This window comes from Macaca mulatta, chromosome 14 (assembly GCF_049350105.2).
Source record: "Macaca mulatta isolate MMU2019108-1 chromosome 14, T2T-MMU8v2.0, whole genome shotgun sequence".
NCBI classification, from domain to species: domain Eukaryota; kingdom Metazoa; phylum Chordata; class Mammalia; order Primates; family Cercopithecidae; genus Macaca; species Macaca mulatta.
Window position 1 is genome coordinate 90,327,599 of NC_133419.1, and position 16,930 is coordinate 90,344,528.

The 16,930-nt window shown below is 38.7% G+C and overlaps 1 protein-coding gene across 2 annotated transcripts; it reads right to left on the bottom strand.

Annotated features, from left to right (window-relative positions):
• Nucleotides 1-1,155: 1,155 nt before the first annotated feature.
• Nucleotides 1,156-9,235, bottom strand: LOC106993426 (tripartite motif-containing protein 51). 2 transcript variants are annotated; one of them, XM_077964906.1, is made up of 7 exons: nucleotides 9,089-9,235; nucleotides 7,100-7,514; nucleotides 6,723-6,818; nucleotides 4,690-4,920; nucleotides 3,955-3,977; nucleotides 2,910-3,007; nucleotides 1,156-1,833 (listed from the first exon to the last, which is right to left on the bottom strand). In XM_077964906.1, the coding sequence occupies exons 2-7, from the start codon at nucleotides 7,508-7,510 to the stop codon at nucleotides 1,334-1,336; spliced, it is 1,359 nt and encodes a 452-aa protein (XP_077821032.1). In that variant the 5' UTR covers nucleotides 7,511-7,514; nucleotides 9,089-9,235; the 3' UTR covers nucleotides 1,156-1,333. The 2 variants fall into 2 exon arrangements, with proteins under 2 accessions (XP_077821032.1, XP_028689736.2); XM_028833903.2 differs by lacking the exon at nucleotides 9,089-9,235 and having other exon boundaries at nucleotides 7,100-7,553.
• Between the last annotated feature and the right edge of the window lie 7,695 nt (nucleotides 9,236-16,930).

Here is a 16,930-nt window from a genome sequence, read left to right on the forward strand (position 1 = left end):
GACTAGTATTTATTTTGTCTCCAATTTGGAGCTACTATAAAAATTGATGCAATGATCAACACTGTGTTTATCTTGAAATACACATAGGCAACCTGTGGAATCTATTTTAGAGTTAGAATATCTAGCCCATAAGGAATGCTCATAGTCAGTTTGCCAAGAAGTATTTCAGTTTACATCCCTCCAGCCATGAATAACTTTCACTGATTCTTTGTCTTTCACAACAACACAATATTATGTGTCTTTAAATTTTGCTAATTTTTATGGACGCCTGTAGTTCAACTTATGGATTAATTTTTATTGTTCTGAGGCTAATACAAGTAATCCCTTTTACATATTTGTCCAGTTATTTATGCCTCCAATTTTATGAAGTGCCTGTTCAAATATTTTCCCAATTTTATATTGGGTTCATTTTCTTTTATTGATTACATTCATTAATCACATGTATTGTATTTTATTGCATATATGTTGGGTTAAATATTTTTCTCCACTCTTCCTTTGCATTTTAATTCTTGGGTGGTATATTTTGAAACGCAGAAGTCATCATTTTTGATATAAACTCACTAAATTTTCCTTCTTAATTGTTACATTTTTGTCTTGGTTAGGAAATCTTTCTCTGTGAGAATATTTTATTGTGTTCCCTTCACCTTCAGAATGTGAATCCATGTGGAAATGAACTGTGTATGGTTTGAGCTAGGGGTCCGTATTCAGTTTTGTCCATTTGAATATTTAATTGATCCAGCATTGTCCTGATCACCTTGTAAATTTCACTGTAGAAAAACACTCTAATAATGTATGAGCATTTGTGTATATGAGATTTAGAAAGATCAGCACAGCATAGGAGGTCAAATAAGATGACTTCAAAGTATAGATTCATAAATAAAACACATGGATAAGTATGAAGAGACAGAAAATATTAGATGAAGAGGCAGAAAATATTGCCAGGTTACCATTCAGTCTTTTGCCTCCAAGTTTTTTCATGAAGCCCAAGATCCCTACTTTGTTCCTTTGATTTTAACTTTGTTTAGACAGCTCTGTCATCTATTATTTCACTTTGTGACATTCAGAAATAATGAAAAACCAGAGAATATATTCTATTCCATACATCATGGGTAATGATTTTCCAAAAACGATTAAACAAAGAACCAATACACGTGGTTTTAAAGTTTTCACCATATTTAATAGAAACACTATAAATGAGGTTTGATGACATTAGAATGCAACTAAAGACATTGAATATAACTTATTTGTCCTGTTTGATGAGGTGCAAAAAAGAGGGCTTTCTGTGACAAATGGGTTCCCACAGCATATAGACACACTTCTGACTTGTCTCTGATCAGAAGTGACTACAGCAAAAGACAGGCCTGAGAGGAGGTGAGAAGGAGCAATTAGGGATGGTGTATATCAGGGAACTTTGATCAACATCAACAAAGGTCATGGTTCTACCTTCACAATCCAGGAATAATCCTACCCGACTGGTAGGTCTTGGAACATATTGCACCACAAGTGGGGAGGTGGTAAAGAGACTGCTGTGAGCGTCCTCCTTAACACATCCAAGAAGAAAGAGTCCCTCCTCTCCATCTATCTTATCATTCTGTCTCTTCTCTTTCCAATAATTGTTACAGACACCAAAAGCCCAATTCCAAGAGTCCCCCACATGAACCTCCCAATAATATTTGCCAGATGTGAAAGTCTGAGCACCCCATACAAGAAAACATTCAGATTTTGCAGTGATGTGGGGATCATCCTGAGGGTCACATCCAACATTCATGCTTCTCAAATCTCCATACAGGAAGATATGACTATTGGCTCTTTCAGGCTGCAGAGTAAAATCAACTGCAGAAATAACAAAAAAAGTATAGCTACATGTAAATAATAGAAATTAGAATTCTTGAGGGAAAATTTGTTCTACCAAGAAATTTGAAGTTACAAGGACAGGAGAATTTTGATTACAACATTTAATCAAGTATAAGGATGATTAATATTCTCTATAGGAAAAACAACATCCTAAAAACAGACATTGAAAATGTATTGAAAACTCAAAAATTGAGAGTTGAATATAAAACCAGCCTGTTTTAATCCAATTTCCAATGTAAAAGTGAAATGTTATATGCCCCGAATGCCCTTCAGCTATCAAGGTCATTATTAAAATATTTCTTGTTCTTAAATACTAGTGATATACTTTTGACAAGAATGGGAAGATTTTAGTTTATTCAAGCACTGCTCTAGATAACTGGATAAAAGTCCATATGTTCACATTATAAGTGGTAACTTAATGCAGATTTTTGCAAAATATTTCACCAGTCACTCTGTGGACTTCCCTGCTAGCTCTAGATCGAAACTGAATTTTAGATTTTACACGTAGGTCTTCATGTTGTAACTGAACTGAAATTATCATTTCTATTTTTACTTTCTATTTACAAAATAATTTCTTCTTTCTTTTTACATAGTAAGTCAAATTTTTACATTGTATCAATAATACACATTTACTGTAAGAAAATACAAATACTCCAACAAACTGCTGTGAACTCTATTCCCCAAAAAACTGTTTTTTAACAATGCAAGTGAAATACAGTAAAGAAATGTAAAATTTTTATGTAACTTTGGATTATTAAGCTTCCTTCTGAGCATTGTTCCATTTATTCAATTTTTTATTTCTTATGTCATTCAATTTACCCAAAACATAGCTCTATCCATGTGAGTCCAGAACGTATTTGTTTTTCACTATGTTTTACTCTTCATGTTATAAATTGGACTATAAATAGAAACACAGATATAATAGGGTTGCATAGTCATATCGCTCACTTCCTTCTGAAATGAAATAACGATTTGATGAAGGGTAAAATATTACCCCCATGATTCTAACAAGAAGTGATACACTGTGGGAATTCTGCCAATGGGCTGACACTCACCTCTGAATCCATTGAGCCTGTCCAGCAGTCCAGTGATGGGCCCTGCACTGAGCTCTGGATTCGCAGGCTCGGGCACTTGCAGCAGCAGGGACTCATACCTGCAAGGAGAAAGATGCAGTTACCACATCTACAGCCAAAAGGTACATAAAAATCAACTACTTTTATTGAAAAGACATTTCATGAGACTCCCTTTAACCCACACATTTGCTAATTCCAAAATTATCATTTTCTGTTTCAGATTCATTCTTATTCACAGTTCCTGATTTTCAAGCATGATAGAAAAATCTGTCTGAGTGAGAATTCATTTGGGTCTTTCTTCTCATTTTCCAAATTAGTAAGGATCATTAATCTTAAGACCAAGGGAATATTCAAAAATAAAATTCTGGGTTCCAGACTTCACCAGAATTTCCTGATATCACCATCTGGAAAGGTGGGTTTATTTTTAAGACTGCTGCATCTGTTGCTTCCTTCTCAAGGCCAGGGTGTTGAAATATGCTTCAGGCAGGGAGATCTGCCTTTTATAACTGAGGTTCTCTGGAGGCCTACACAGTTCAAACATTCCAAATAGTTCGTCTCATCTGTTTTTCAGAATTATATATTTAAATATGAACTAGAAATCATCAACACTTTTCACTGCTAAAATACTTTCCCTTTTTCTCCCTGGCTTCCCCTGGTTGACTTTGTAGCGATGTAGTAAATGTAACATTTTCTCTTTCAAATATGCAGGTTTTTGAGCAATAAAAAGGAAATTAGTAATAGAGATGCTCACATTCTTATTCTTCTTTCACCGATTTTTTGTTTTCTTTCTTTTTTATTTTTATATTTTGTCTGTTTTTTGGTTTTGCAGGACTTTCATTGAACTGCCTAATAAAATCACTGAGTATAGCCACAAAATAGAAGACAACATGGGGTGGGGGATGGAGAAAGTATAACCAGCACAAGGTAACGTCAATATCTGAATCAATTATTCCTTCAGTGTCAAAGTTCCTGCTTGGTATTTGTGGAAACTGATAGAGCAGCTCCTAAAATCTTGGTATGCACTCACCTGTGTAATATATCTTCAAAAGCCTGTAAGATAAAAAAGAAAAAGAAAGGCTTAGTGCTTTCCACATGATGCGATTTCCACTAAGTTCACTGTGAGATTTGGAGGCAGTTTCTGAAGATATTATTTTCCTACAATTTTCCCTCCTGGAAAGCATTTTTTGTTTCTTTTCTCATGAAAATCCCAGTCTGTCATATGTCATGAATTAATGTCCTTATAAAGTCTCAGTCTTGAAGACATTCTCTTTCCAAGTGAAGGAAGAGGAGGCCCCCAGAGTCTGTGCTCTGCTGTAACCATAAAGAAGCTACTCAGTCATCTTCCCTAAGCCCTATTACCAAAATGAGTGCATCCCAAAATAATATTAATGTGATCCTAGATTCCCCAACTTCTCCATCATGCCGTGTCTCCAAATTAACCTAAGTGCAAATGAATCACTTCTCATTTTATCCACTTTCAAAAATCCTAAATATATCATTGACTTTTGATGGGAAATATTTCTTGGGGCTGTTACCTTTGTCATTCCACAAAGTTTTGTTGCTGGTGGATAAAGTAGGAGGGACCTTCGGTTGGTAGAATCCATAGGAGAGGCTATAACCGCCCAACTGAGTAGCATTAGTTATAGAAACGTGTTTTTAGAAACAAATCATGGAAGTAAAGTGGGGTTGGATTTCAGGAGAGAGGAAAAACACCCATGTATGTGAAAGTTCTACATCCTGATACCCCATGGTCAGTCCGTACCTGGAGTAGCTCCACATCTGCTTTATGGCACATTTCCTTCAGATCCTCATACATTCCTCTTAAAAGCTCCCTCGAATGTTCCATTCTGGCTTTGCTGTCATTGAGTTGCTGAAAAATGTCCTCGCCCTCCTTTTGCAGCCTCTCCAAGTGATGTTGCTCTTCTTCATGGAGAAATGCAGGCATCTTCTGATATTCAGCTCTGATTGCTTCTCTCCTTAAACTCACATAATCCTGCAGTGACAAGAGTCAAAATAGAAATGTTGTATCCATCTTCTCTTGAAGTTCACTGATTCCTCTTAGCATTCTGAACATCCAACATTTTAACCCTCAGTCTTGTCAATTCTCAGATTCCACAACATTTTATTCCTCTCCTTTTTTCTGCATTAATATCAACATAGGTGTTTCTGCCCAGTTATGTTTACTTGATTAATGATAAAATGTTTTCCAAGATCGTTATATAAAAATGGATTTCTCTCTTCCAACACACATTTATAGAAAGAAAACACAGTTCTTGCTTAAGAATTAAACTATCAAGCAATATTGGCTAGATAGGAAACCATTCTTTCTATTTTGGAGAATTGGGGCAATTTATGTAAACCCATTATATGAGAAATTATGCAATGACCACAGACTAGCATTGTCAACTCAATGCATTTCACCCAGCACCACATAGTCTAATTAGGTTTCATTTATTCTCATCCAAACTCACCCTAATCTGCAACATGGATTTCTTTGTGGTTCCTCAACCCCCCAAATAAATGCAAATGAAATATTACTGCACATGCTGTTTCCTATATCTAGAATTATTTTCATATATATACATATTTCTCATATATGTACTCATATATATATTTCTCATATATAGCTATATATGGATATATGAGGAATATCTATGTGTATCTGTGTGTGTATATATATTCCTCATATATATCCACATATATATATACACACACCCTCACCCAGGTGCTCATATATATTCCTACATTTATGAGGAAGGGGAAGGCAAACAGGAGGATATCTATATTTCCTCTTGATTGATATTTTGTTTCAGTGTGAATTTTTCCATGAGCCTTTTTTCTGACCACACTAATTAAAACCCAAACCCTCATCCCCAGTCCCTAACCTCTGTGCTTCTTTTCTACTTTCCTGCTTGATTATTCTCCAAAGACACTACTACACTCTAACACATCATGTACTTCACATATCTGCATGGTGACCATTTGCTTCTCTCATTTCAATTGCAAGATTTTTGTGTTTTCTTTCTTCTTTACTACTTAATTTTCTAAGTTGATATTTGACATACACTAGGTATTCATAAAATATTTTTCAATGAATTTATATTAGAATGAATTAATGAATTAATATTAGATATCATACCCTCAAGATAAACGTCCACAAAGACAAAATCATTTCTAGAATTCTTCTCAAGTCCTTAAAGTTCTCCTTATATTAAACACTAGTTCCCATATTTCTCACATATTTGTGTCTTCAAGACATGAGTGTACATTTCTCACCCCTTTTTCCATTACGTGTTATGACTTACTCAATATTAATTAGTTCTGATACTTAATTTCATGCTTCCTCTAAATTTGCACTCTCGCTCCTTCTGCCTGGTATTTAACTCACATTTCAAATATATTTGCCCACCAGGATTCAAATTCATGCTGACTCAGCCTTAGAAGGTTTACTTGAAATTTCCATGACTGCCAAATAACGCTTGTGCCCAGAAGTTATCCAGGCAGCCCATTGAGAATGCTGTGAAATGGCCCAGTTTCTTGTATTTGCTGGTGTATTGCTATAGGTTTGTATGGAGACAGATGAGCATGCGTGGGTAACATCTGTGGTCTGGTTAGAAATCCTACCAAAGTGTCACACTATCTTATATAAAAAATTAGGGTATTTTTTTCTCAAGTATGTTTTCCTTTTTTATTGAATTCCAGAAATATTATGGATTGAGATCAAGTTCCTATTTTAAGAGTCACCCATTTGTTCACCATAAGTTACTGAAGAAGGTAGAGTAACATGGTACTAACCTTCCAGCATCTGGTTCTGGTGGTTTCCATGTTCAGGTTTCTGTGATTTTCACAAGCTTTTTCCCATAAAGACTGCATTTTCTTCAGGAGTTTCTCCTGCAAAAGAGCCATGAATTGAAGCACAAATGAAGACACTAAAGTATCATTCACTCTCTGATATACGAAGGACCCCAAATGAGAGACAAATTGGTCCATAGAAAATAGTTTGCTTTGTTTCTCCAAATGTTTGTCAAATGTGACAGGCGTGAAGCCAAAGAAGCTCATAACAGACGTGCTTAAAGGGACACAGAGATGGCATCATCCAATCTCCAAGGAAATAGACTTACAAGAATTTCATGTGTCCTTTATAGAAATAGATCTTCAGAGGCATCACTTACCCGGTGTTCCTCAGCAGCCCACTCAACGGGACAGTGTTTGTGGTCTCGGTGCTCCTGAGAGTTGGAGCACAGCAAACAGAGCAGGCTCTTGTCCACTTCACAGAACATCTTCTTTATCTCTCTGTGAGTCCCACATATCTGCTCCTCAGAGGTAAGGAATTGCCTGAGACTGGCTTTTCTGGCAATGGAAGCCATATTCTTCAAGCGAATGTTAGTTTTCAGGTTTCTCTGCCATGTTGTCTTCTTGCATTTAGAGCACTGAGCAAGAACCGTGATGTCTTGCCAGTTGAGGTAGAAACAGGGCCTGCAAAAGCTGTGCCCACAGTCTATGGTGACTGGGTCTATGAAGTAGTTCATGCAGATGGGGCAGGTGAGTTCCCTCTGGAAAACTTGCAGGATTCCAGAATTCATGTTTCTGAGGAAGAAAGAGCAGCACGTCATTTTGGGGTCTGGGTTGGTGAAAATCTGTCAACATGTGGTGATATGTGATAGGAATATTTTCTTCTCAACAGTGCTCATTAAAGTGAAACAAACTATTTCCTCTGTAATAAAACTGAAAAATTTATACACAAGGAGAGTCTTCAGGCTTTAGAGCAGACACCACTGACTAGATGACTCACAACCTCTTCTACTCCTAGTTCCTGCCCATAACATGATGCAAATCTATTCAATAACATATTCCCTGGGATTGATACGAAACTTGGGTTTTAGTCTTAAGTGGTCTAGAATAAATCATGTTTGTCCCTATTCCTCTTTCAAGTAACTACTGAATGACTATGGGAGAGGAGTAGAAAACCTACACTGGGTAAGAAAACACGAGAAGATGGTCAGAGGGCTCTATGGCATATTTTCAGAAAGAGGGACCCAGAAGCCCGGCTCTTTGAAACAAAAGCAACCCCAAAACCAACCAACCGACCAGATAAACAAAAAGACAACAACTAAATCAGTCTATGTTCACTAAGAGAGAAAATAAATAATGAAAGATATTGAGTTATTTTTCTTGTGGCTTAAATTAACTTCCTCCTTGGGCTACTCAAACTATGAACTCAAATATTATCAGTTTTTTTAAAACTGAAATATGTACAATTATATTACTATGGCATTATTGTTATATTTAGGTGTTGACTTGACTGGATTAAGTAATATATGGAGAATTGGTGAAGCATTATTTCTGGGTGAGTCTGTGAAGGTGTTTCCAGAGTGACATGTGAGTTGGTGATCTGAGTGGGGAACAGCAGCCCTCAATGTGAGTGGACACCATCCAATCAGCTGGGAGCTCAGACCGAAAAAAAGGGCAGAGAGAAGGCCATTTGCTTTCACACACACAATTTATATATAGTTATAGTTATAGTTATGTATACATCCTACGGTTCTGTCTCTCTGGAGATCCCTGACCTCCAAATCTTTGCTTTGGCAGTTTGAAGGCATTTACCTTACTGTCTTTTACTAAGCAGTGTTGAATTTAAGTGCCAAAAGTGAAAATTTTAGAATTGCAAATATTTAGGCCTGGCACGGTGGCTCACGCCTGTGATGCCAGCACTTTGGGAGGCAGAGACGGGTGGACCATCTGAGGTCAGGAGTTCGAGACCAGCCTGACTAATATGCTGAAACCCCGTCTCTACTAAAAATACAAAATTTAGCCAGGTATAGTGATGGGCGCCTGTAATCCCCACTACTCGGGAGGCTGAGACAGTAGAATCACTTGAATCCAGGTGGTGGTGGTTGCAGTGAGCCAAGAGCCAAGATCATGCCATTGCACTCCAGCCTGGGCGGCAGAGCAAGATTCCATCTCCAAAAAAAAAAAAAAAAAAAAAAGCAAAAAATGCAAATATTTTTCAGAGGTCATCTGAGCCAATAACAACAATTAATACCTCATGTCATAAAATGAGTAGTAATATTATGAGTTACATATAATAACATTAAGTAGGTTTAAGACAGGTAGATATTTTTATCATTGTAATTTACTATTTGGTAATAAGTTGCACTCACCCCAGGGCTCTAAGAATGTTTTCTGCAGTGATTTTTCCAAAAAAAAGTTCTTTTAAGTACTCGCCAAGATCAGGAGCTCCTTCCCTGCAGAGCTGACTTTCCCAGGCCACCTGAATGCAGGTAACTCTAAGTGCTGTCCTCCTCTGGAGCAAAATGAGCTTCTCTCTTCTACATCCTTTTATATGAATCTTTGAAGACCACACCCACCTCTTTAGTGGTATTTAGCATATTAAGGAAGGTGGAGGGGGGGCGGAGCAAGATGGCCGAATAGGAACAGCTCCAGTCTCCAACTCCCACCGCGAGCGACACAGAAGACCGGTGATTTCTGCATTTTCAACTGAGGTACTGGGTTCATCTCACTAGGGTGTCCCGGACAATCAGTGCTGGTCAGCTGCTGCAGCCCGACCAGGGAGAGCTGAAGCAGGGCGAGGCATCGCCTCACCTGGGAAGCGCAAGGGGAAAGGGAATCCCTTTTCCTAGCCAGGGGAACTGAGACACACAACACCTGCTAAATCGGGTAACTCCCACCCCAATACTGTGCTTTAAGCAAACAGGCACACCTGGAGATAATATCCCACACCTGGCCGGGAGGGTCCCACACCCACAGAGCCTCCCTCATTGCTAGCACAGCAGTCGGTGATCTCCTGGCAAGGCAGCAGCCAGGCTGGGGGAGGGGCGCCCGCCATTGCTGAGGCTTAAGTAGGTAAACAAACCAGCTGGGAAGCTAGAACTGGGTGGAGCTCACAGCAGCTCAAGGAAACCTGCCTGTCTCTGTAGACTACACCTCTGGGGACAGGGCACAGATAACAACAAAAGCAGCAGAAACCTCTGGAGACGCAAACGACTCTGTCTGACAGCTTTGAAGAGAGCAGTGGATCTCCCAAAACGGAGGTTGAGATCTGAGAAGGGACAGACTGCCTGCTCAAGTGGGTCCCTGACCCCTGAGTAGCCTAACTGGGAGACATCCCCCACTAGGGGCAGTCTGACACCCCACACCTCACAGGGTGGAGTATACCCCTGAGAGGAAGCCTCCAAAGCAAGAATCAGACAGGTACACTCGCTGTTCAGCAATATTCTATCTTCTGCAGCCTCTGCTGCTGACACCCAGGCAAACAGTGTCTGGAGTGGACCTCAAGCAATCTCCAACAGACCTACAGCTGAGGGTCCTGACTGTTAGAAGGAAAACTATCAAACAGGAAGGACACCTACACCAAAACCCCATCAGTACATCACCATCATCAAAGACCAGAGGCAGATAAAACCACAAAGATGGGGAAAAAGCAGGGCAGAAAAGCTGGAAATTCAAAAAATAAGAGTGCATCTCCCCCGGCAAAGGAGCGCAGCTCATCGCCAGCAACAGATCAAAGCTGGATGGAGAATGACTTCGACGAGATGAGAGAAGAAGGCTTCAGTCCATCAAACTTCTCAGAGCTAAAGGAGGAATTACGTACCCAGCGCAAAGAAACTAAAAATCTTGAAAAAACAGTGGAAGAATTGATGGCTAGAGTAATTAAAGCAGAGAAGGTCATAAACGAAATGAAAGAGATGAAAACCATGACACGAGAAATACGTGACAAATGCACAAGCTTCAGTAACCGACTCGATCAACTGGAAGAAAGAGTATCAGCGATTGAGGATCAAATGAATGAAATGAAGCGAGAAGAGAAACCAAAAGAAAAAAGAAGAAAAAGAAATGAACAAAGCCTGCAAGAAGTATGGGATTATGTGAAAAGACCAAATCTACGTCTGATTGGGGTGCCTGAAAGTGAGGGAGAAAAGGGAACCAAGTTGGAAAACACTCTTCAGGATATCATCCAGGAGAACTTCCCCAACCTAGTAGGGCAGGCCAACATTCAAATCCAGGAAATACAGAGAACGCCACAAAGATACTCCTCGAGAAGAGCAACTCCAAGACACATAATTGCCAGATTCACCAAAGTTGAAATGAAGGAAAAAATCTTAAGGGCAGCCAGAGAGAAAGGTCGGGTTACCCACAAAGGGAAGCCCATCACACTAACAGCAGATCTCTCGGCAGAAACTCTCCAAGCCAGAAGAGAGTGGGGGCCAATATTCAACATTCTTAAAGAAAAGAATTTTAAACCCAGAATTTCATATCCAGCCAAACTAAGTTTCATAAGTGAAGGAGAAATAAAATCCTTTACAGATAAGCAAATGCTTAGAGATTTTGTCACCACTAGGCCTGCCTTACAAGAGACCCTGAAGGAAGCACTCAACATGGAAAGGAACAACCAGTACCAGCCATTGCAAAAACATGCCAAAATGTAAAGACCGTTGAGGCTAGGAAGAAACTGCATCAACTAACGAGCAAAATAACCAGTTAATATCATAATGGCAGGATCAAGTTCACACATAACAATATTAACCTTAAATGTAAATGGACTAAATGCTCCAAATAAAAGACATAGACTGGCAAACTGGATAAAGTGTCAAGACCCATCAGTCTGCTGTATTCAGGAGACCCATCTCACATGCAGAGACATACATAGGCTCAAAATAAAGGGATGGAGGAAGATTTACCAAGCAAATGGAGAACAAAAGAAAGCAGGGGTTGCAATACTAGTCTCTGATAAAACAGACTTTAAACCATCAAAGATCAAAAGAGACAAAGAAGGCCATTACATAATGGTAAAGGGATCAATTCAACAGGAAGAACTAACTATCCTAAATATATATGCACCCAATACAGGAGCACCCAGATTCATAAAGCAAGTCCTTAGAGACTTACAAAGAGACTTAGACTCCCATACAATAATAATGGGAGACTTCAACACTCCACTGTCAACATTAGACAGATCAATGAGACAGAAAGTTAACAAGGATATCCAGGAATTGAACTCATCTCTGCAGCAAGCAGACCTAATAGACATCTATAGAACTCTCCACCCCAAATCAACAGAATATACATTCTTCTCAGCACCACATCGCACTTATTCCAAAATTGACCACGTAATTGGAAGTAAAGCACTCCTCAGCAAATGTACAAGAACAGAAATTATAACAAACTGTCTCTCAGACCACAGTGCAATCAAACTAGAACTCAGGACTAAGAAACTCAATCAAAACCACTCAACTACATGGAAACTGAACAACCTGCTCCTGAATGACTACTGGGTACATCACGAAATGAAGGCAGAAATAAAGATGTTCTTTGAAACCAATGAGAACAAAGATACAACATACCAGAATCTCTGGGACACATTTAAAGCAGTGTGTAGAGGGAAATTTATAGCACTAAATGCCCACAAGAGAAAGCAGGAAAGATCTAAAATTGACACTCTAACATCACAATTAAAAGAACTAGAGAAGCAAGAGCAAACACATTCCAAAGCTAGCAGAAGGCAAGAAATAACTAAGATCAGAGCAGAACTGAAGGAGATAGAGACACAAAAAACCCTCCAAAAAACCAATGAATACAGGAGTTGGTTTTTTGAAAAGATCAACAAAATTGACAGACCGCTAGCAAGACTAATAAAGAAGAAAAGAGAGAAGAATCAAATAGACGCAATAAAAAATGATAAAGGGGATATCACCACCGACCCCACAGAAATACAAACTATCATCAGAGAATACTATAAACACGTCTACGCAAATAAACTGGAAAATCTAGAAGAAATGGATAATTTCCTGGACACTTACACTCTTCCAAGACTAAACCAGAAAGAAGCTGAATCCCTGAATAGACCAATAGCAGGCTCTGAAATTGAGGCAATAATTAATAGCCTACCAACGAAAAAAAGTCCAGGACCAGATGGATTCACAGCTGAATTCTACCAGAGGTATAAGGAGGAGCTGGTACCATTCCTTCTGAAACTATTCCAATCAATAGAAAAAGAGGGAATCCTCCCTAACTCATTTTATGAGGCCAACATCATCCTGATACCAAAGCCTGGCAGAGACACAACAAAAAAAGAGAATTTTAGACCAATATCCCTGATGAACATCGATGCAAAAATCCTCAATAAAATACTGGCAAACCAGATTCAGCAACACATCCAAAAGCTTATCCACCACGATCAAGTGGGCTTCATCCCTGGGATGCAAGGCTGGTTCAACATTCGCAAATCAATAAACATAATCCAGCATATAAACAAAACCAAAGACAAGAACCACATGATTATCTCAATAGATGCAGAAAAGGCTTTTGACAAAATTCAACAGCCCTTCATGCTAAAAACGCTCAATAAATTCGGTATTGATGGAACGTACCTCAAAATAATGAGAGCTATTTATGACAAACCCACAGCCAATATCATATTGAATGGGCAAAAACTGGAAAAATTCCCTTTGAAAACTGGCACAAGACAGGGATGCCCTCTCTCACCACTCCTATTCAACATAGTGTTGGAAGTTCTGGCTAGGGCAATCAGGCAAGAGAAAGAAATCAAGGGTATTCAGTTAGGAAAAGAAGAAGTCAAATTGTCCCTGTTTGCAGATGACATGATTGTATATTTAGAAAACCCCATCGTCTCAGCCCAAAATCTCCTTAAGCTGATAAGCAACTTCAGCAAAGTCTCAGGATACAAAATTAATGTGCAAAAATCACAAGCATTCTTATACACCAGTAACAGACAAACAGAGAGCCAAATCAGGAATGAACTTCCATTCACAATTGCTTCAAAGAGAAGAAAATACCTAGGAATCCAACTTACAAGGGATGTAAAGGACCTCTTCAAGGAGAACTACAAACCACTGCTCGGTGAAATTAAAGAGGACACAAACAAGTGGAAGAACATACCATGCTCATGGATAGGAAGAATCAATATCGTGAAAATGGCCATACTGCCCAAGGTTATTTATAGATTCAATGCCATCCCCATCAAGCTACCAATGAGTTTCTTCACAGAATTGGAAAGAACTGCTTTAAAGTTCATATGGGACCAAAAAAAAAAGACCCTGCATTGCCAAGACAATCCTAAGTCAAAAGAACAAAGCTGGAGGCATCACACTACCTGACTTCAAACTATACTACAAGGCTACAGTAACCAAAACAGCATGGTACTGGTACCAAAACAGAGATATAGACCAATGGAACAGAACAGAGTCCTCAGAAATCATACCACACATCTACAGCCATCTGATCTTTGACAAACCTGAGAGAAACAAGAAATGGGGAAAGGATTCCCTATTTAATAAATGGTGCTGGGAAAATTGGCTAGCCATAAGTAGAAAGCTGAAACTGGATCCTTTCCTTACTCCTTATACGAAAATTAATTCAAGATGGATTAGAGACTTAAATGTTAGACCTAATACCATAAAACCCTAGAGGAAAACCTAGGTAGTACCATTCAGGACATAGGCATGGGCAAAGACTTCATGTCTAAAACACCAAAAGCAACGGCAGCAAAAGCCAAAATTGACAAATGGGATCTCATTAAACTAAAAAGCTTCAGCATAGCAAAAGAAACTACCATCAGAGTGAACAGGCAACCTACAGAATGGGAGGAAATTTTTGCAATCTACTCATCTGACAAAGGGCTAATATCCAGAACCTACAAAGAACTCAAACAAATTTACAAGAAAAAAACAAACAACCCCATCAAAAAGTGGGCAAAGGATATGAACAGATATTTCTCAAAAGAAGACATTCATACAGCCAACAGACACATGAAAAAATGCTCATCATCACTGGCCATCAGAGAAATGCAAATCAAAACCACAATGAGATACCATCTCACACCAGTTAGAATGGCAATCATTAAAAAGTCAGGAAACAACAGGTGCTGGAGAGGATGTGGAGAAATAGGAACACTTTTACACTGTTGGTGGGATTGTAAACTAGTTCAACCATTATGGAAAACAGTATGGCGATTCCTCAAGGATCTAGAACTAGATGTACCATATGACCCAGCCATCCCATTACTGGGGATATACCCAAAGGATTATAAATCATGCTGCTATAAAGACACATGCACACGTATGTTCATTGCGGCACTATTCACAATAGCAAAGACTTGGAATCAACCCAAATGTCCATCAGTGACAGACTGGATTAAGAAAATGTGGCACATATACACCATGGAATACTATGCAGCCATAAAAAAGGATGAGTTTGTGTCCTTTGTAGGGACATGGATGCAGCTGGAAACCATCATTCTTAGCAAACTATCACAAGAACAGAAAACCAAACACCACATGTTCTCACTCATAGGTGGGAACTGAACAATGAGATCACTTGGACTCGGGAAGGGGGACATCACACACTGGGGCCTATTATGGGGAGGGGGGAGGGGGGAGGGATTGCATTGGGAGTTATACCTGATGTAAATGACGAGTAGTTGGGTGCTGACGAGTTGATGGGTGCAGCACAGCAACATGGCACAAGTATACATATGTAACAAACCTGCACGTTATACACATGTACCCTGGAACTTAAAGTATAATAATAATAATAATAATAATAATAATAATAAAAGAAAGGTGGAGACAGAGTTGATTAGGTTTATGCAATATTTAGTACACACCTTTTCATCACTGATTAAATTAGCATCACAGTATCATTGTAAAAACCACTGCTTGAATGAGGCATACCTATCATCAATCTTATCAGGGTAAACATACGCCAGAAATTAACTAAGATTGATTTATACTGTTTCTTGAGTTTCTTCCATGGCACAGGCTTTCCTCTAAGAGCACATTAATTCATGTTTATTCTAGAGAAAGGTTCTCCTTGTGGTGTGCAGTGGTACAATCTTAGCTCACTGCAGCCTTGAATTCCAGGGCTCAAGTAATCCTCTCACTTTAGCGTTCAAAGTAATAAGGACTAGAGTTTTATGCCATTGCACATAGCTAATTTTTTATTTATTCATTTTCTTAGAGATAGGATATGGCTATGTTGCCCAGTCTCGTCTCTAATTCCCGCCTTCAAGTTATCCTCTGACTTCAGCCTCCCCAAACGATGATAATACAAGATGAGCCACATCACCCAGTCATAAAGCCTCCTTTATCTACATGGTATTCTCAGAGTAGGCCAAAAGGAAGTAAAATTTCCATTTTTGTTTTTTAGCACTCTAAGAGTATTCACTAATTAATCAAATAACCCCAAATAATAATTTAGCCTCTTGTCAAATTTTCAAAAGTTTTGCCAATCTAGTGGGTAAAACACGAGTTATTCTTTTAACTACTTTCCTCCACATAGTGCATAATATCCTAGAATGGCTAGAAAAGTACCATGAGTATTGATTTTGGGATTATAAATATCTATTAGGATGTGGGCAAATTCACGATTACAGAATCCAGATGATGGGGAAAGACTATGTAGGCTTTTTTCTATTCCAAAGTTTGTTTTGTGAGATGAAACTCCAAAAGAAGGAAAAGATTCCAGAAGGGGACACCCAAATATCTTCTCACAGAGGAATTATTTGCCAGTGACTCACAAGATTTATGGTCAAGACTGACAGAACTGTGAAAACATATCTATCAGCCTTATATCAGTCAAGCAGAACTCTTAAGATATATGTACACTTAGGGAGATTCATATATGGACTTAGTACATGGAATTGGGTTACTCAATTGGGGGGCTGATGCAGGAAGTATAAGGTCTCTGGTACAGTCAATCAGGAAAAAACAATCTGCTGTTTGGATCCCAATGGTCATGGAATAAAGCTGGCATTTGGGAGCAACCGAAACAATAGAGATCCTTCACACTTTAGTCTTGTCCAAGGAATGTCTAAGTCTTCCTTCAGAGGACTTTCACTGGTAAAGTCAGACTTACTGGGGTAAACTTCCTAGTCCCAGAATTAGAACTTTTATTTACATCTGAAAACTGCTTTCCCAGCCAGGCCTAGGTTAGCATTTCATTGAATAAGAAGGAGGTGTGTATAT

Bases quoted from the DNA above. Each gene is read 5' to 3' on its own strand.
- LOC106993426 (XM_028833903.2), bottom strand. From the start codon at position 7,540: ATGACGTGCTGCTCTTTCTTCCTCAGAAACATGAATTCTGGAATCCTG. The intron at 6,819-7,099 runs GTAAGTGATGCC...GCTCTTTTGCAG, and splicing joins GGGCTGCTGAGGAACACCGG to GAGAAACTCCTGAAGAAAAT. The intron at 3,978-4,689 runs GTACGGACTGAC...TTTATCTTACAG, and splicing joins CAGATGTGGAGCTACTCCAG to GCTTTTGAAGATATATTACA.